Raw genomic sequence first — 21018 nt, 5'->3', positions numbered from 1 at the left:
CTGGCATAGAGCAGAGTAGAGTAGAGAGGAGTTGAGGGAGGTGGTGTACAGTGTCGGAGTGCAGTGGTGTACAGTAGATTAGAGTGGCGCAGAGTGGAGTGGGGCAGAGTTCAGTGGCATAGAGTTCAGTGGCATGAAGTAGAGTGTCATAGAGTGCAGTGGTGTAGAGTAGAGTGCATTGGTGTAGAGTGCAGTGGCATAGTGTGGTACATTTATATAAATACATGTACATTTACATGTACAGGGTAAAGTGACGTAGAGTCAATGGAGTAGAGTGGCGTAGAGTTGGAAATAGTGGCGTACAGTGCAGTGGTGCAGAGTAGTTTGGCATGGAGTGCAGTGGCATAGTTTATTGGTTTTGATCAAAGAGGTGTAGTGTGCAATGTCGTTGAGTGGGACGGTTAAGAATAGAGAGGTGTAGTTTGGAGCGGCATAGAGTGGAGTGGTGCAGAGTAGAGTGGTGTAGACTGCAGTGACATAGAGTAGATTGTTACATAGTAGAGCAGGGGTCTTCAAATGGGGTCAGGCCCCCTAGGGGGGGCCTGAAGTGATCCGGGGGAGGGGGGTGCTGACTCTGGCCAAACGAAGCATTATGTTGATAACACTGTTTTGTTTTAAGGGCAGAAAAATGAGCCACTGTAGGCCGCTCTTTAATGTGCCATCTCTAACATCTTTTGTCATTTATATCATAGCATAAACTATGTGTCAAAAGGGAAGGGACTCTAAATATTATTCAAACCCCTAACCTTATTTCGAATGTAACACCGTGGATACTTTTACACCTTAGTAAGGCCTGCCTGAGCAGAATAGTATGTTTGGCAAACGTGTTTGATTGCATTTTTAAAAGGCTAACAGAACTTAACTGCACCATTTAAAAATGTCTAGTCATATCTAGACATTGCCAATTTAATAGGATAATTGCGAAAAATTCTGAGGGGGTCCCCGATGATTTTCTTTCCCCACTTGGGAGAAGGGGGCGCAGCATTAAAACCTTCGAAGACCACAAAAGTGAAGTGGTGTAGAGTACAGTGGTATAGAGTAGAGTTGTGTAGAGTGCAGTGATGCAGAGAAGATTAGAGTGGATTGGTATAGAGTGTAGTGGCATCGAGTGTAGTGATGCAGAGTAGAGTGGTGTAGAGTGCAGTCCTGCAGAGTAGTGTGGCATCGAGTGGAATAGCATGGAGTGGTGTCGAGTGCAGTGGCAAAGAGTGCTGTAGTACATAGAGGAGTGTGAGGCAGAGTGCATTGGCGTAGAGTGGAGTGGTGTAGGGAGTAGAGAGGTGTAGAGTGGAGTGGTGCAATTAAGATTGCAGTAATGCTGTGTGGAGCGGAGCTGAGTTGCGTGTGGAGTGGTGCAGAGTAGAGTGCAGTGTCGTAGAGTGGGGTCATGTGGAGTATGCATGGGATAGTAGCGTACTGCCATTACAGACAACACATCTTCAACTGAAATGACCAATACATTTGCAGTCACACACAGCTTCACTGATAAAAGTAGGCAGTGCACAAACAATAATGTATGGAAAAGTCGTCACCCAGTGTATTGAATTGATTCTTCAGCACAGTTCAGTTACAGACATTTACATTTTGTTGTGTGCTGGAAAAACAAATAACATCGTATGGCATTCCTTAAGTAGACCCTCAGTAACGAGCATGATTTTCACATCAATCCTCTCACTTTGAAGTCCGAGAAATAAAAATAATTACCAAGCTCCCTGTATGGCAGGCTGACATTTGAACTCCGTCGTTGAATGCACCTCAAATGCAACAAAATAAGAACAAGATTTAAAGGCCTGTTGACAGAAAGCGAGTCTGTAGAAGAATAGAATAAGCAAGGTTTTGGCAATGTGAGGGAGGAACACGATCTGGACAGCCTAAAGCAAGTAAAGCCAGCAAATAGAAAACCAGAAAATGTGAGTTACAAATCACAAAGGCAGTGGTAAGTAATGGGCGGAATGCATTCCTAGGTGAACTTTTTGAATGTCCTCAAGATGTCTTTAGTAAATCATACAGGTGCAACCTGAAAAGGGAGAGAAGACAGTGCCCCTGGCCATAACATTGTACCTGCTGTATTTTTCAAATATAAGCAAGAGTTCTGGGCCAAGATTCTCACACCACTTTTTAATTTTTGTCTATCCACACTAGTTACTCGGTTATTCCAAAGCCATGGCAATGCTTCATAATCCAACCGAGTTTATATGATCGATCAACAAGCTGTTCGAGGAAGTAAAGCGCTGAACACAGGACACCTTTTCCCAGATCCCAATGTTGAAAAGGAACCAATTGAGGACAACTTAATTGGTTCAAGTTGCCCATTAATAACAGCATCTTACCCCACATGAAGGAAGAATGCTCCCCGGACTCGACCTATACATAAACTAATTAGTTTGAGGCAGAGATCACAGAGAAGGTATACCTGAGACTCCTTAAGAAGTTTTAAAATTATTTATCATCCAGTTCATGGCAAGAATATAGTCTGTGTCAAAAAACTTTTTCTATTCAGATCTATCTGTAATATCTTACAATACACCATATAGGAAAGATACTAGAGTACCCTAGTCATTCTTACTAGTACTGAGACGGCTACCATGGCCCAATGGAGGTGGTGGTAAAAGTGATTTTATTCAAAAAAGGATAAAGGTATCTTAGAACAAAGAGAGTAAATACTGTTTGGTCTTGAGAAAGATGGTCTAACAATTTCCACCATCGAAACACGTTGACGCTCTTCACAATATACAATCTGTAAAAAGGCGTGGGTCATTGAGTAGCTGATACCAGGATCTATGCCCAAATTATTGGTAGAAAACAGATGTGTAGAAAACTAATGGCAAATTGAATCTGTCTATGCTATGTACTCTCTTTCAGTTTGCTTTTTTTTGTTTTTTTATGAATTGTTTTTTAATATGTGATTGTTTAATGAATTTTTATGATTATTGTTAATTGTATAATATTATGTATCATGCACTGTGTCTATGAAATATAGGATCTATGTTACCCCCCTCTTTTTAAGATTATTTATATCCAACAAGGAAAACATTTTCCTCAATTTATCGACTGATATGTTTTTGGTATCTCTAGGGTTAATGACTCTATTTGGGAATTACATGGTACAATCCAGTTGAATGTCTATATGATGGATGGGTGAATAGATAGTAGATGGTATGGAAAATGCTGATTGACTGAATGTCATAATTTTGTTGTGCCACATTTCAAAGATGACAGAGATAAACTCTTCGAGCTATTTAACAACAAAAAGAGTTCTAACATTACTCCTTCTACAGATGAGGGGGAAGGATTAAAAATTAAATTTCAGAACCTGGAAAGGCTACGTAAACAGGAGGCATCCAAATGGTGAACGCAGTACTTTGGACAATCTTATCCGTACTCTTTGTTACTTGGAAGAAAGGGTTCACCTATTTTAAGATACCACAACGTAACTTTGAGCATTGAAAAAGTCGTCTCACGACAAAACACGTGTCGGCTGTCTCATTGTTGTAATGAGGTGTCAACAGTGGTGAAGATCTCAGATTACCACATATGTTTTGTTATTATTACTATTGGTTTCTTTATTATCATTAAACTGAACCATGACTTTCATGAGTCAGTAGATAACCTGGTTTTGTGCTGTGCTCTCTCAATCAATATATGAATTAAGCTGATATTAATGGCTGTTTGCTTGGTAACATGAATGAAGCCTGTTTTCCAAAGCACCTGGTGACTTCTTTACACATGTATGTTTTCTGTGTTTATTCTTTGACCCTCATTTTGCTTCCAAAAACACAGCCACTTCCGGGTCACGAAGTGACTTTGACAAATACCGTGAGGTTGAAACGCGTCAGTCATTAAATCCTTTTGTTTCCCAACATCCTGAGTGCGGCTTTTCCTTATGTTTGTGTAACGTGAGGGCTTATATAATATATATATTTCACTGGGGAAAAAACAGGTTTCAGGGACGTTATAGTTCGGAATTAGCATTAAAAAAACTTTATAAATTCACTGAAAAAAACACAGGTTTCAGGGACGTTCTAGTTAGTTGGACATTTCACTCATACAAAAAACAGAGAAATTCAGCCGTTGTAGTTAGTTGAGCTAACTATAACTTGCGCCCTGCAATGCACTGCTGATGACGTGTCCCTGGGACTGTGTGGGGGGGCAGGAGCCACCCTTGTTTATTTACATTGAATCCCCGGGAGGTGGCGGTCCCCGGGGCTGCTGGGGGGGCCAGGTGCCCCCGGCACAGTATTGATAAAGCCCCAGGAAGGTGGCGGTCCCCAGGGCTGCGGGAGCCCCCAACACCATAATAAAATATTGCCCCCAGGACCTGGCCCACCCGGGGGCCTGAAGTGCGGGAGACTGTGCTTTGTTTTTGGGGGGGAGGGGGTTGGCCGTATTTGCGCACCTGGGGCGAGTCCGGCTGAAATTGTTTTTAAAAGCTTTTTTTGGCTCTGGTGGTCCCAGACCCCCTCACAAAGCCTAGGGGGTCAAGGTGTTTCTACCCTGCCCCCTTTTCTTGTTTTTTATGGTTTGTCTTACCTTTATGCTTCTAACTTGTTACAGAGTCACAAGATGGCTGCCAACTCTCCCTGGTTTGAAGTGTTGTCAGCCAATCAGAAACAAGCTCGTAATCTGGAGGGTTCAGCCAATCAGATCACACAATTCTCAAATATCGATATCTGTAAATCTTTAAATATCTCAAAAACTACTGAACTGATTTACACCATTTAAAGAAACGTGTGCTTTCTGGACCAAAAGCTACCTTTTTGCCAAATTCGGTGTAATTCCGTTCAGCAGTTCAGGCTGTAGCCGTGTCTAAAGTTTCTTATGGAAATTAACATGGAGAAAACATGTTTTGGGACCCCCCTTTTTCCTCGGCCCCGCTTGACGAATCACCCCAAAACTTTCAAGACAGCAGCGGGCCATTAGTTTTGAAGATTTCGTGAAGATTTGTCAAACGGCGCCAAACAAGTTATTCATTCAGTCTCCCTTTTAGAGGCTAGTTATTGACTTAACCTAAGCAATTGATCTATAATCTTGTTGACAATAATTACAGTTTTTCTGGGAGGCAGCACTAGCAGCCAGCTTTTAAAACACTTTTCTTATTCTGCAGCTCTTATTTTATCAGTTTATTCAGGAACTCCCTATTTTCTTTCATACGGCAAGGTAGATCTGCCAATTCCTGGAAGTCCACTATTTGTTGTGGAGTTCCCTTATCTTCTTCAGACTATAAAGGTTGGTAGAACCTGGAGAATTGTTTTCTGGTCATGATATTCTGTACTGTCAATGTGAATGTTCCAAAAAAGTAACCCTCCAATTTTTCAAGGATCTGTAAATAAAAGAAAAAAGAATCATGCTGCTCAAATATCTGTGTCCTAACATACTCTTAACCTGGCACGGACTGAAATGGCAAGACCTATGTTGAATATTCTGGCTTTCCATTTAAAAGAAGGCGTAACAATCCACAAAAATGCTCTAAAGAAGGATTCACCTGCAGTCGTTGTTGGCTCACCCACAAACAAGGAGTCGATCTAGATTCACAAAGTCTGGTGCGCTATTTTATTAATGCTCCTTAAGCATCCTTTAATATATGAGACACAATGCATGATATTAAATTTACTGGTCCTTTTTCATACACTGTTTGTATTATTTGCAGACTCACTGCTTCAGATATATACTCTATGATAATCACTTCAATAATCTCAACATAAAGTTCACTTTTCTCTTCTTTTTTGCAGGTGTGCTTGGAATTGTGCCTGTGGAGGCCGGGAATGGACATGGACAGAGCATTTCACAGTTCAGCTGCCATTCAGGTAACTGTGCCTACAGTGCCATTTAGCACAGGAGAATGTTCTTCAAATCCCCACTCTCTAACTAAAACGGTGTTCTGATTGGGCATTACCCTCTAACTTTACAATTTTTCCCTATTCTCACCAATGAACTGCTCTTGGACTAAGTTGTGTTCTCCCTTGGCAGATACGTCACAACAACAGGCCTTTTCTTTTGCAGATTCTACAATCTGGTAGCAGATAAAGAGACAGAGACACTCAGCTAATTTCTATGGTTCATGTTATACTGCGTCAAATATGGCACAAGAACACACAATATTTACCTAAACCCACCACCACGCTGTTCTATGGTAGCTTAGGAGCTAGGAAAATTCTGCCTCCTTCACAGTTCATAGTATCCTATGGTTAATGTAACATGAACATGTAGCCATTCTCAGCAATCCATGCTATCTTGTAAGGGATGTGATTGAAACACTCGGCTCTTTATTTCAGTGTGTGATCTGACAGCGCCCATCCTTCCCAGTTGCGGATTTCAAATTACTGTTATGAAAGGAAACCCTCTGATCCCATAGTCCTCGGCCCTTGCTCATAGAGCAAAAAGTTGATCTCTAGACCCTTATCCAGAGTACCTAATTCCCCATATCTGTTATATAATGGACCACTCTGTTCCACACAATTTTCCCTTGTTAAAGATCTTACAAGGACATGTAGCCAGTTTACGGAAGCCCAGGCAGATTTAAAAATATATATACTTCACAAGAACACCCAACTTTTGCACCCTGTAGACATAAAAGTAGACAGCGTGCAAAGAGCTGCCCAGCCTAACTAGCCTAACTACTTTTTTGCCTTTGGACGCACAGAAGATCCTGATATTACTGTGGCGTTTACACCCCTATACTTCTCTAGGTACAATTATTTTTGGGTTTATGGGTTTCTACCATTGCATATGACTCACAATGGGTGACCCACAGTCAGTCTTAGCCTACTGGGTGTGCTCAGTTCAATGAACCCTTCAGTTTCTGTGCATCTGTAGGGAAAACACAGATGTCCTCTATTGATAAACAAAGACCGGTTGGTAGATGGGGCCAGGGAGACAACACATTATCAAGTCACTACCAAGCGAGGGGAGATTTTGTTTTCTCAGGTAAACAACAGGGTTAACTTGGGTACACTCCACTCTTTACTTTATCTCCATATAGTTTTTCTGCGTCAACATATGTCAGCCTGTAGACACTCTTCTTGTTGAATACCAAATTGACATTTAGGGCCAGATGTAGGAGCCCTAATACTGGTCGGTAACGGTCGAATTCGGCCGTTACCGACCGGTATTAGGGTTTCCAGATGTAGGGGGCCTATATTTTACCGATTCTGTAAAGTTACCGAATCGGTAATTTTACACAATCGGTAAAATACCGAATCGGTATATTTACCGATTCGGAAAAACCACATGTAGGTGGCACTCTTAAGAGTGCTACAGGCCCTTAAAAATCGGTATTTTACCACCCAATCCTATTGGGTGGTAAAATACCTAATTCAGGTGTGCATGCACATCTGTGCATGCACACCTGTGCAATGTGACACACAGACATGCCCTTAGGGCATGTCTGTGTGCCACATGGCACACAAGTCCGGAATTGGGGTGCTAGAGGGTGTCAAAGTGACACCCCCTGCACCCTTGCAGGATTCGGTATTTACCGATTCTGTAAATACCGAATCTGTATTTCCCATTGATTCCTATGGGCTTCAAGGCCCATAGGAATCAATGGGAAATACAGATTCGGTATTTACAGAATCGGTAAATACCGACTCTTACAGATTCGGTAATTTTTTACCTACATCTGCCTCCTTCCAATTTACCGACTCTTAAATACCGATTCGGTATGAGTCGGTATTTAAGAGTCGGTAAATCGGATTTCTCTACATCTGGCCCTTAGACTTTGAAATCATGCTCCAAGGTCCTCATCACTGTAACCTTTTTGTTCTTACCATAGTCTCATTTCTAAGATTTGGGAACAGAAGGATTTTGCTCTTTAAAATTGATGTCCTCTAGAAGTTTATGTAGTACCTTAGCGTCCAATGGATTTGGAGATCTCTGTTAAGATGATGAAGGTTCTTTATAGTAACTCCAACCAGTGGTTAACAGAAACTAAGATCTGCCCCTTTATTGTTCTATTGAGAAGCATCAATGAAGCTTCTCCCTTTTATGGATCCTGTTTGCCGCCCGCAGGATGGAGCCTTTGCAAATGGTGTTAAGGATTGCACAAGTAGAACTAAGATCATATCATAATGTACACATATACAAATGTTGCTGCTAGTATCTGTTCCTCAATTGAGGTTGTTTGCTAGCTTGGTGAACCATGGAGTTACATTTTAAAGACTTTAATTCCTACATTTTGAAGGTAGTTGGGCTTCCAACTGGTTACCCAGCTGACTATCATCAGCACCGTACTCGCACATTGGATTTAACTCGTTATTTTCTTTTTCCTCAAACATGTGTCTATGGTTTAATTATTCTTCATTGCCATGGCTCATAGTTAGAATGAAAATTGTAACCTACCTGTGATGTATGTTTATGTGTGTCCTTGGCACAATGACAGATTAATGATTTGACCGTACCCTTAGTCATGCTATATGTATCCGGTTTGGAGGGGATTCGTTTATCTGAATTTTAAAAACTACATAGACTTTGTCCAGTTTTCAAACATACTGGAAGCAGACAGTTTCAGTGGAGTCCTTATTAAGGTTGAAGGAAACTCTATGATTAAATACAATACAGATTTGTAAAGGGCACCACTACCGTTAGTAGCTTCCGGCATAGAAACATAAGCTTCCTAACATTAATCAATGAGAGTGAAAGTTAACGGGTGAGTCTTCAGCTGTTTATTGGACAAATGTATAAACCTGTTCTTTTTTTGTTGACCACTTATATACATTCTTTTAGTCTGTGGTAAAATAGAAACAATAGATGGTAGATATGAAAGGGTAGCAGAACATTTGTCAATTTCCTAATTTGATGATCCCATCTGAGATTGATGCTTTGGAATTAAACCTACCTTATTTACTTTAGAGCGAGTTTGTCACTTGACTTGTAAAAGGTACGTTTCATGCCCAAACTGTCTGAGAGACAGTGGCAAGCCCGCGTGTAGAATATGTCCACAATTGTTAAAGTACTACAAAGAGGTTTGTAATCTGATTGCTAAAACATTACATTTTGATACTGGGTATACTCCTATAATGTATGTAGTATGTTTCATAAGTTGAAACCACAAAGTTCAGGTTTAATATTGAAACATCAGCTTTTCCTGCTGTCTAAACTTTTTTGGGGAATTTCCCATCAGGTATTCTTAAATGAGAAGGGCCTGATTAGAGCATTAGATAAATATATATAGTAGGTTCTGATAGAACGCTCTGCCCAAGGTAGAAAAAACATGTTTTGGATAGCAATGAAAAGTGGCTTATGATTATCTGTAACGTCTCAAGGATGTTTTAAACTTAGGGCCTAAGCAAAAAAGGGAATAGGTCGAAACGTAGGAAATCTGCTCTAGTAGGATGAATTCCATGTTTGGTGCAAAAATCTAATTGATATTGAATTTTTAATAAATTACTGAAGCGCTCCCAAAATTCTACATGCCTGGAGTATTGTTTGCATAACTTCTACTAGTGGAAAATTTTGGTGATGAAAATATGTAGCTAATATGTGCATGAATATTTGATTTTTATTACTTTTCGGGAAGAATGTTTTCTTAATGAAAACACTGTTACTCTAAACCCCCATTAAAAATGAGGATGTTCCCACCCAGAAACACACTAAATTATTTATTCAGCAGAAGTAAATTTGCATTTCCAGGGTGGAAGTGGGAAAGTATATCGTAGGAGCTTCCGCTACGTTTCTCCCACACTAGGTGCCTGAAAGCAGCCTAGTAAAATATGCATCCAATTGCTGTGGAGGTTTGGAACAATGGTCATGCTGCTGGCTTAGTTGGAACCTTGTTGTATGATTTTTATGGGGTTTGCCAGTGACTCTCAGAATGTGTTGACCACCAAAGTGTGCCGCAGTGAAAAAACACAAAAAACTTCCACTTATCCTCCTTCCCCAAAAAATTCTGCCAAAAATACAAGCGCAAACTAGGATCTGATCCGCACCCACTGATGGAAAAGAAACTAACGTTGTTCGTTTTTTGCCAGAGGATTTGGACAGCCTGGTTAAGTTTAATATTGGCTGCATAACGTTTTGATTGAATGGTTTTGTGTTATCGGACCAGTAACTTCCATTCTGCTTCCTACCGGAAAGGAGAGAAAAACACATAGTTAATCCTGCTCAGTTACAGAACTTGGGTCCTTTTTTCACCTCTCCTGCATGATATCACTAAAGATTTGTACCTTGTTGAATTGCAATTCTGAATTGTGTATTGGTTTAAGCACCATCAAAGATGGAATTCTAATGCTCATGTTTTTACTCTTTTTTTTTTTTCTAGATTTAGTTACCGATTTAGATTTTTCTCCATTTAATGACTTCTTGTTGGCCACGTGTTCAGCCGACGAAAGCGTGAGTATTCTACTTCTATTTCAGTCCCAAAATAAAAACATCATCTTTATTGTAAACATGCAGCCTTAGCCTGGTGCCAATATTCTGTTAGACCTCACACTAGATGCCTTACCTATATGTAAACCTCTTAGTTGGTCTCATGTGTGCCACATGCAAACAAATGGGTGCAAAAGTCTCCGTTCATATTCCACAGTACCATTTATTAAAGGGCACTATGTTTTTGTTATTGTTTTCTTACATTTAATATAATTTGCCCTACATTGACTGGACTATTAAAATGTACACATGATACATGTGTTTGATCTTTCCTTATGTTTCATGTCTTTGTCATCCTGCCTCCGGGTGGGGACATAGCAAGTCAACCCTCTTGGTGGTGGACACATGGGGAGCAAGTAAGGGTGAGAGTCTTTATATTTAATGTAGCTGATGAGGCAATAGTTCTAGAATGGCAGTGATGCAGTGATGCAGTTACAAATAGTTTGGGCTCAATCAATTCAAGGGCCTTGATCGCCAGCAAAAAAGCTGCTAAGCTTAGTCTTGATAAGAGGGCATAGGAAACTTGGCTTAGAGGTACAGAAAACCCACCACATCAAAGGCAGAGATTCCTATTGAGGGTGTAGGCGTAGGGTAGTGCTTCTTTGCATCCTTCTCTTAAAAGAAAGCAAGGTAGTCCTCTTTTTGAAGTGGAACTTTGCCACTCAGCTTAAGAGAGAATCTGAGGGTCGATCTCTTTTCATGAAACATATGACGTTGGGTGGTGATGCCATAACAGCTACATTAATATATATGCCCCTCACAGAATGTATTTGATGCATTGAATAATATTGGACAGAGATCTGTTACACTGAAACAGAAGGTAAAAAGGGTGACGGGCATGGTATCTTCCTTCAGATCAAAAGGTATATATAGATTGGAACCTAGGGCCTTAGACCTAGATGAAGCGACCAAAGATGGTATACATATCAGAAGTGATAGGAACATGTACATAGTCTGGTTTCATTGAGCACGCAAACGGTGATAGGGGGAATGCTTGAAATAAGTCTAACCACTGACAATCGCTCTGGATAACATTCCAGACCATCATGTTTTTTCCTATGATGTGGACCCAGATAAATGCAAATCTGCATTGATCCTGCTCCAATAGGACCAGTCTAGCCCCAACTGCCAGGCCAGGTTCTCCCTGAGCCAGAACATAAGCAACCCAGGAATGATTTCGCCCTGATTTGGGCTTATCAGTTGGGTGTAGGGTTAAGACCCACATCTGGGCATACCCTTACCGCTTAAGGTGGTACATCAAACACACAAAACGTGATAGGAGGAATCCTTGTATTAAGTCTAATTACTGGCCATCTCTCGAAGTAGCATTCCATTGTTCTTCTGCCCAAGATGCTACCTCAATTTGGACCCAGCCACATGCAAACCAGTCTTGACCCTGTTCTAGTGGGAACAGTCCAGCCCGAACTGCCAGGCCAGGTCCTCTCTGAACTTGAACATCAGTAATCCAATACCTGTTTTGCTCTGTGAAACCTGTGCAGGACCTGACCTGGCAGTTACGTTTGGGCTGTTTCTGTGTTTTCGTGCCCTCTCCCTGTGTTCTGCTTCCTACTCCCATGCCAGCCCCCTGCATTCTCCATGCTGCTTGCCCTCCCCACCAGCTCATACCTTGCTTCTCTGATCAGCTTTTCATTTGTCTTATTTTTCCCTTCACCCTGCCCAAACTTCCACCAACAAAGCTACTCCTTTGATTCCACACCCCTCCCTTCTCACAGTTGCTCCTAAGGCACAAGTCCTACAAATTGTGTGGGGACCCATTGCCACAAGTAATTCTCAATATAGTCACACTGAGTGCCGTTATAGGAAGTGATGTCACAACACTATCATTCCCCTCCCCTAAAAGCGAATAGGTCGAACGTACAGTGAAATCTGAAATATATGCTTTATTATATATAATTACGAACGTAAACTTATGTATGGACTTACAAGTGAATGTTTTAGACAATAGGCGCATTTGTTTGAAGTATAATCCAGACATTTATAGACATTAAATCATTAAATAGTACAAAATAAAGATGGAATGCACATATCTGATTTGCAAAATAAAAAGTGACAACCTTTTTGTACAGATGTGTGGTACTCCAAAATTAAATTTGTAATCAAATATTGTTTTTTTATTAAAACCAGAACATTAAGCCACATAGTGCAATCACTGTCTCAAATAATCAGCCTAGAGAGTATCGCACCATGCACATTATATTATTCATTCATCAAATTATAGAGGTCTTACCATCTACCTCAACTCATGCAGTGTTTATGTGGTCATCCTCTGGCTTTCCAAATGGACTCCTCGATTTTCCCACACCAGTCCATTGTTGTCTAACGATGGTGCGAGGACCTATGGACTTCCAGTGTCTAACAATGTCTCTTTTGGCAATCATTGTTTCAATGCCAACCAAAGTGTTTACCCCCAGCAGCCCTTCATACCCCTAAGGGCAAAATAGGAAGAGAGATCAACCGGCCTTCCTAGTATTTTAGTGAGGGTGGTAAGTAACTCAAACCAGAATTTTACCATGAAAAGGCATCTCCAAACCACATGGAAAGGAACCAGGCTGCAGCGGTTATGTTGGAATCAAGTGGATGAGGGGATCTCAATCAATCAAGCAAACAACATTTGTAGAGCGCACTACATACCTGTGAGGGTCTCAAGGCTCTGGGGGGCGCTACTGATCGAACAGCCAGGTTTTGAGTAGCCTCCTGAAGGTCAGCAGGTCTTGGGTCTGTCGTAGGTTCAGTGGGAGGGTGTTCCAGGTCTTGGCGGCGAGGTGGGAGAAGGACCTCCTGCCGGTGGTTGTTCTTCGGAGGCATGGGACAGTGGCGAGTGCGAGGTCGGCATAGCGGGGTTGGCCATTGGGTGTGTAGAAGGAAAGTCGCTTGTTGAGGTAGGCTGGGCCGGTCTTGTGGAGTGCCTTGTGTGCGTGGATGAGGAGCTTAAAGGATATCCTCTTGTTGACGGGCAGCCAGTGCAGGTTTCTCAGGTGGGAGGTGATGTGGCTGTGGCGTGGTACGTCGAGGATCAGTCGTGCCTAGGATCTAGGATGTTCACTGTAGATTCTTAGGGGTGAAGAAAGCGATGTGCAGGTAGTTTAACTGCATGATGGGCAGTTGGGAGAGAATGACAAAATAATGCGTTGCCATTTTGGAGTCACCAATCTGGCTTATAAGGTGCCCTACATATTCTGGAAATAATTGTGCTGGACATAGTGACTCAATAGACTGTATCTGAGGCTAGTCAACCCCAAAATGTAAGAAGTGAAATCCAGATCACATGATTGGGTATACGTATGGATCGGAGTTCAGATGTTGAATCTCAGTCAAAGGTTGCTGCAACATTTCTGCCAGAAGTGTCCATAACTTGCTCCCCTATTAAATGTCTGACAATCCCTCATAAACCGTTAGCGGCTTTCACTTCATCCATCCATTCAAAACTGGATACTGTCTTCATCAAAGCCTTTCATGATACCCATTCACGGTTTAAAATACTGAATTAGTCAACTCATAGTATCTCAAAACTGTTTCCTTCATATGTTCAGACCTCTTACCTATTTTGTAAAAAATATTTTCATTAAACTTGTGTTGCAGTTATACAAGAGTTGTTACAATGCACCTTGTTCACCACACAGGAATCTACCACCCGTACACATTTTTGCATCAAACCATGCCGGATTAAGTTTAGAACCAGCAAGCCTTCCCTTCAAGCACTAGAATGGCGACACCTTGCACACAGCATTGGCAGTATTACGATGTGCCCACAACGTCTCTCGGTGGCCCACTCTGAGTGATATTCTGTTCTCTACAGAAAACTGGGCAGATCATGTCACCAACCAGTTCATGCTTTCCACAAATTCATTCGCCTGGGGGGGAATATAGTGCTGTGCGCTGATGCGTAGTGGCAACATCGTTAAAAAAACATTTACATTTCACTTGATGTAAGCTGGACCCCGTTTTCAGTGATAATGACCGTGGGTACCTCCTCGCATGCAAAGATATCCTACAAAAAGTCCAAGACATTACTTGTGGTTATAGAATTCACACAACAGGCAGAGACCCATTTAGAGGTATAGTCAACCAAAGCTAGGATAAATCTTTCTCCAGTCAGTGGTAATTCAAAATGACCAACATATCTAAACCTAACTTATTCCAGGGTTTCTCAGGGATTTCAACAGGAGAAAGTGGGGCTGTCCTACCTGATCTCAACTTGTCAATGGCCGCAAATAGGTAGAAAGAGTGGTGAGGGATTGTCTGCAGTCTAGCCACACCAGGTCACGAAGAACACTCCCTCAGCCTAGTTTTAATCAAGTTCCTTCCCAAATGCTCCCTTGGGCAATTTTGATCCTTTTGTCCCAAAAGCCTGCTGGAGGAACCAATCGATTACCACAATAAAGCACCCCATTCTCAATGCTCCATTCTTATCTGACATTCCAGAATCCCATGGCCTCTTAATCTACTACCCTGAGGTCAGTCCAACCTGCCACAACATAGTCCATAACCTGCTTCCTCACCTTTTCTCTAGCCATTTCAAACTCCCATTCAGTTCTGCAAATAGCTGTCTCCTTGACCCTCAAAAAAGGAAGATCTGCCCAGCCCACACTGGTTTAATAGCTAACAACCTAGACAAACAGTCAGCAGGAACATTCTTGGGCCCTTGAAGGTACTAAATGTAATAGTTATATTCCTTCAAACTCTCCACCCGTCTTTTAATATGTGTAGCGGTATTCTCAATACTCCGGCATCCCAGTAACTGAACCAATAGCATGTGGTCTGCCCTAAACACAAATGGTAAACCCCAGAAGAAAAGCTTAAAATGATGTATTGCCCACATGCAAGCCAAGTCCTCCCATTCAGTGACAGGTTGGCATCTGTCATGAGAATAGTCTTCTTGGGGACATCAAAATAACCAAGAGTTGGCATCCTGGCAACTTAATTCTTAATGAGCTCGAAAGCTTTCTCATAGTGTTTAGACAAAGCAAACTGCACACCCTTATTAAGCTAGAGCGGATCAGCTGTATTAATCTGGCAAAATTAGGAACAAACTTTGAGTAATACTTCATCAAGTTCAAGAATTACCTAATCTGATCCTTGTTGGTCAGAGAAGGTACCGCAATAATAGAGTTAGCCAGGTCTAGCTTGGGACTAAGACCTTCTCCTGACATCATGTGTCCTGATTATGAACCGAACCTACTCCAAACTTGCACTCTTTCTTCTTAAATGAAAAAACCCTTCTGTAAGTCTTGTTAACACTTGTCTCAAGGTAGCACCATGACTCTGCTTGTTCTTCCCATAATCTATGATGTTGTCTTGAAAAAACATCACTGAATTAATTCCCTTCAACACCTCCTTCATAAGCGTTTGGAAGCATGCCTACACTGATGCTAACCCAAAAAGATAATCTCATGAACCTAAACACCCCCAGAGAAGTGATGAATGATGTGAGAACCCTTGAATCTTCATGTAACATCACCTGATGGTACGCAGCCAAGAAATCCATCACACTAAAACCGCAGGCACCTTTGAGCATAGCCAAAGCCTATGTGATATTTGGCAAGGGATTGCGATCAACCCAGATGCATTGTTTTAGATCCCCATGATCCACACACATTCTCAGCTTTGCACCATTCTGTTTAGGAGCCAGAACTGCAGGGGCCAGCCATTTTGAAGACTCTTTCTCTTTAATAACTCCCATCCGTAACAATTTATCTAACCCTTTTTACAAGGGTTTTAACATAAGATTAAGTATCCTCCTCACTTTATGCACAACGTCTTAGCGTTTTTCTTTAAAATGATTCTGTGTTTGAAATATTTTAAAAGACCAAGTTTGTCTCTGAACACTTCATGAAACTCCCTAACAAATTACAAGTCCTCCCCAAAGTTAGCTTTTGCACCGGCTTGATTTGGAGAGTTGTTATTAAGTGCAATTCCTAAATCTTGTTGGTGTCGGGAACCAAGTAAATATTCACTGCGTTTGACCACATAGATTTTCCCCACAGTCTCTCTCCTCTACAAGTTCATTCTAGATGCCCAATCAAATCAATTTTCAATCCTCCATACTCCTCGGGATTTATGTCAGGCAATAACAATGTGATATTTTAATTTCCATATGTCTTCTTCCGGTTCTTATCACCCACTAAGGTAAAAGGGGAACTTGAGTCCCCCAAAACTGAGGGATTTATCACACCAATTTCAATTTCATATGCTGGCATGATGATAAGACCTCTATCAGCTACACCATCCACCTGTTTAACCCCAGCAGAAGAAAGTACAACTTCTATAATAACTTTTTGATTAATTGCCGACATTTAATCATTTCATGTATCTTGACATCCTTGCACATGTGAGCAAAATGCCCTTTTTTTGTTAGCACTTCTGCGACAGAAGAATTACAGGCATTATAATTTGGATTTTTTGACAAATTATAATCACTGCCATATTTAAAACACCTGAACTTGGTGTCTCTCCCCGAGTCAGGATTCCCTTTGACAGATCCTTTATACATTGCTTTTTAAGTTGAATTCCTATAGTTGTCACCAGTGTTTTTTTCTGGAGAAGTAGTAGTCACTCTTTCCACCAAGTGTGACACACTGCCAGGCATCTCTTTAACCCACCGTGAAGTGTGTTCCATGCTCCCAACAATATCCACTGCTTACTTCAACGTAGGATTTTTAGCTAAAAGCTTCTCCTGTACCCTGGTGCCATTAGTGCACCGCACCAGCTGATCTCTAATAAGTGAGTCAGATAAGTCCCCAAATTCACAAGTTCGGGCGAGGCTTTTCAGTGAGGCTACATAATTGGCAACCTTCTCAACCCGTCTGGATTCACATAAAGAATTTGTCTTTCCATTTTAATATATGTGGACGATAATACTTCTTTAACATTAAAACTTACATTTTATACAAGTCCCTAGGTCACCGTCTCTGTTACCAATTACAGTCTTTTCCAGGCTTTCATAAATATTGTGCCACTCTATACCCAAATTGTGTAGTAACACTCCTTGTTTTCTTGCTGCAGAGACCACCTCACCACCAATAGCCACAGGATAAGAATCAAAGAGGTGCTTCCATTTTTATCACAGCAGTAAGGGCTCCCCAGAATTGGACAAAAACTGGCGAGGCTAAGACATACTTGCAAAAACAACAGGTGATGGACCGAATGAGGATCAATGTCACACATTCAACCCAGTCAAAAGATCTGGGTCCTAATCCATCGTTTTTTTGCACTCCACACCACCCTGGGTTAGACAATGGCGATATGCAAATCAGCTCTGACCCTGTGCCCCATGGGAACAGTCCAGTCCGAACTACAAAAGCCATGTCCTTCCCAGAACGGAATCAAGCATCCGAGGACCGGACCGGTTTCGAGGTAACACCTCTCATCAGCCCGGCTAGCTTGACTCTAGTGGTGTGGAGTGCCTGGGACCCACGTCTGGGCATCCCCAGTACACTTATAGCGAGTTTGCAAAAACAACAGGTGATGGACCGAATGAGGATCAATGTCACACATTCAACCCAGTCAAAAGATCTGGGTCCTAATCCATCGTTTTTTTGCACTCCACACCACCCTGGGTTAGACAATGGCGATATGCAAATCAGCTCTGACCCTGTGCCCCATGGGAACAGTCCAGTCCGAACTACAAAAGCCATGTCCTTCCCAGAACGGAATCAAGCATCCGAGGACCGGACCGGTTTCGAGGTAACACCTCTCATCAGCCCGGCTAGCTTGACTCCAGTGGTGTGGAGTGCCTGGGACCCACGTCTGGGCATCCCCAGTACACTTATAGCGAGTTTGCAAAAACAACAGGTGATGGACCGAATGAGGATCAATGTCACACATTCAACCCAGTCAAAAGATCTGGGTCCTAATCCATCGTTTTTTTGCACTCCACACCACCCTGGGTTAGACAATGGCGATATGCAAATCAGCTCTGACCCTGTGCCCCATGGGATCAGTCCAGTCCGAACTACAAAAGCCATGTCCTTCCCAGAACGGAATCAAGCATCCGAGGACCGGACCGGTTTCGAGGTAACACCTCTCATCAGCCCGGCTAGCTTGACTCCAGTGGTGTGGAGTGCCTGGGACCCACGTCTGGGCATCCCCAGTACACTTATAGCGATTTTGCAAAAACAACAGGTGATGGACCGAATGAGGATCAATGTCACACATTCAACCCAGTCAAAAGATCTGGGTCCTAATCCATCGTTTTTTTGCACTCCACACCACCCTGGGTTAGACGATGGCGATATGCAAATCAGCTCTGACCCTGTGCCCCATGGGAACAGTCCAGTCCGAACTACAAAAGCCATGTCCTTCCCAGAACGGAATCAAGCATCCGAGGACCGGACCGGTTTCGAGGTAACACCTCTCATCAGCCCGGCTAGCTTGACTCCAGTGGTGTGGAGTGCCTGGGACCCACGTCTGGGCATCCCCAGTACACTTATAGCGAGTTTGCAAAAACAACAGGTGATGGACCGAATGAGGATCAATGTCACACATTCAACCCAGTCAAAAGATCTGGGTCCTAATCCATCGTTTTTTTGCACTCCACACCACCCTGGGTTAGACAATGGCGATATGCAAATCAGCTCTGACCCTGTGCCCCATGGGAACAGTCCAGTCCGAACTACAAAAGCCATGTCCTTCCCAGAACGGAATCAAGCATCCGAGGACCGGACCGGTTTCGAGGTAACACCTCTCATCAGCCCGGCTAGCTTGACTCCAGTGGTGTGGAGTGCCTGGGACCCACGTCTGGGCATCCCCAGTACACTTATAGCGAGTTTGCAAAAACAACAGGTGATGGACCGAATGAGGATCAATGTCACACATTCAACCCAGTCAAAAGATCTGGGTCCTAATCCATCGTTTTTTTGCACTCCACACCACCCTGGGTTAGACAATGGCGATATGCAAATCAGCTCTGACCCTGTGCCCCATGGGAACAGTCCAGTCCGAACTACAAAAGCCATGTCCTTCCCAGAACGGAATCAAGCATCCGAGGACCGGACCGGTTTCGAGGTAACACCTCTCATCAGCCCGGCTAGCTTGACTCCAGTGGTGTGGAGTGCCTGGGACCCACGTCTGGGCATCCCCAGTACACTTATAGCGAGTTGTTGTTGTTTTTGCAATTGCCGCCCTAAGTGTGCTGGGGATGCCCAGACGTGGGTCCCAGGCACTCCACACCACTTGGAGTCAGGCTAGCCGGGCTGATGAGAGGTGTTACCTCGAAACCGGTCCGGTCCTCGGATGCTTGATTCCGTTCTGGGAAGGACATGGCTTTTGTAGTTCGGACTGGACTGTTCCCATGGGGCAACAGGGTCAGCGCTGATTTGCATATCGCCATTGTCTAACCCAGGGTGGTGTGGAGTGCAAAAAAACGATGGATTCGGGCCCAGATCTTTTGACTGGGGGAATGTGTGACAGTGATCCACATTCGGTCCATCACTTGTTGTTTTTGCAATTGCCGCCCTAAGTGCGCTGGGGATGCCCAGACGTGGGTCCCAGGCACTCCACACCACTTGGAGTCAGGCTAGCCGGGCTGATGAGAGGTGTTACCTCGAAACCGGTCCGGTCCTCGGATGCTTGATTCCGTTCTGGGAAGGACATGGCTTTTGTAGTTCGGACTGGACTGTTCCCATGGGGCAACAGGGTCAGCGCTGATTTGCATATCGCCATTGTCTAACCCAGTGTGGTGTGGAGTGCAAAAAAACGATGGATTCGGGCCCAGATCTTTTGACTGGGGGAATGTGTGACAGTGATCCACATTCGGTCCATCACTTGTTGTTTTTGCAATTGCCGCCCTAAGTGCGCTGGGGATGCCCAGACGTGGGTCCCAGGCACTCCACACCACTTGGAGTCAGGCTAGCCGGGCTGATGAGAGGTGTTACCTCGAAACCGGTCCGGTCCTCGGATGCTTGATTCCGTTCTGGGAAGGACATGGCTTTTGTAGTTCGGACTGGACTGTTCCCATGGGGCAACAGGGTCAGCGCTGATTTGCATATCGCCATTGTCTAACCCAGGGTGGTGTGGAGTGCAAAAAAACGATGGATTCGGGCCCAGATCTTTTGACTGGGGGAATGTGTGACAGTGATCCACATTCGGTCCATCGCTTGTTGTTTTTGCAATTGCCGCCCTAAGTGCGCTGGGGATGCCCAGACGTGGGTCCCAGGCACTCCACACCACTTGGAGTCAGGCTAGCCGGGCTGATGAGAGGTGTTACCTCGAAACCGGTCCGGTCCTCGGATGCTTGATTCCGTTCTGGGAAGGACATGGCTTTTGTAGTTCGGACTGGACTGTTCCCATGGGGCAACAGGGTCAGCGCTGATTTGCATATCGCCATTGTCTAACCCAGGGTGGTGTGGAGTGCAAAAAAACGATGGATTCGGGCCCAGATCTTTTGACTGGGGGAATGTGTGACAGTGATCCACATTCGGTCCATCACTTGTTGTTTTTGCAATTGCCGCCCTAAGTGCGCTGGGGATGCCCAGACGTGGGTCCCAGGCACTCCACACCACTTGGAGTCAGGCTAGCCGGGCTGATGAGAGGTGTTACCTCGAAACCGGTCCGGTCCTCGGATGCTTGATTCCGTTCTGGGAAGGACATGGCTTTTGTAGTTCGGACTGGACTGTTCCCATGGGGCAACAGGGTCAG

At 43.4% G+C, this 21018-nt stretch overlaps 1 protein-coding gene across 2 annotated transcripts in view; it reads left to right on the top strand.

The window, feature by feature from the left end:
• The window catches only part of LOC147688502 (coronin-7-like), a 1252182-nt gene that overhangs the window by 98337 nt on the left and 1132827 nt on the right, over window positions 1–21018 (top strand). For both annotated transcript variants that reach the window (XM_086941395.1, XM_086941394.1), the window contains exons 3-4: window positions 5730–5804; window positions 10256–10326. In XM_086941395.1, the coding sequence (XP_086797521.1) occupies window positions 5730–5804; window positions 10256–10326 (146 nt within the window). The remainder of the gene's footprint in view (window positions 1–5729; window positions 5805–10255; window positions 10327–21018) is intronic.

This window comes from Lissotriton vulgaris, chromosome 10 (assembly GCF_964263255.1).
Source record: "Lissotriton vulgaris chromosome 10, aLisVul1.2, whole genome shotgun sequence".
NCBI lineage: Eukaryota > Metazoa > Chordata > Amphibia > Caudata > Salamandridae > Lissotriton > Lissotriton vulgaris.
Note: the sequence above shows the minus strand (reverse complement) of the source record. Positions and strands in the feature narration are given on the sequence as shown.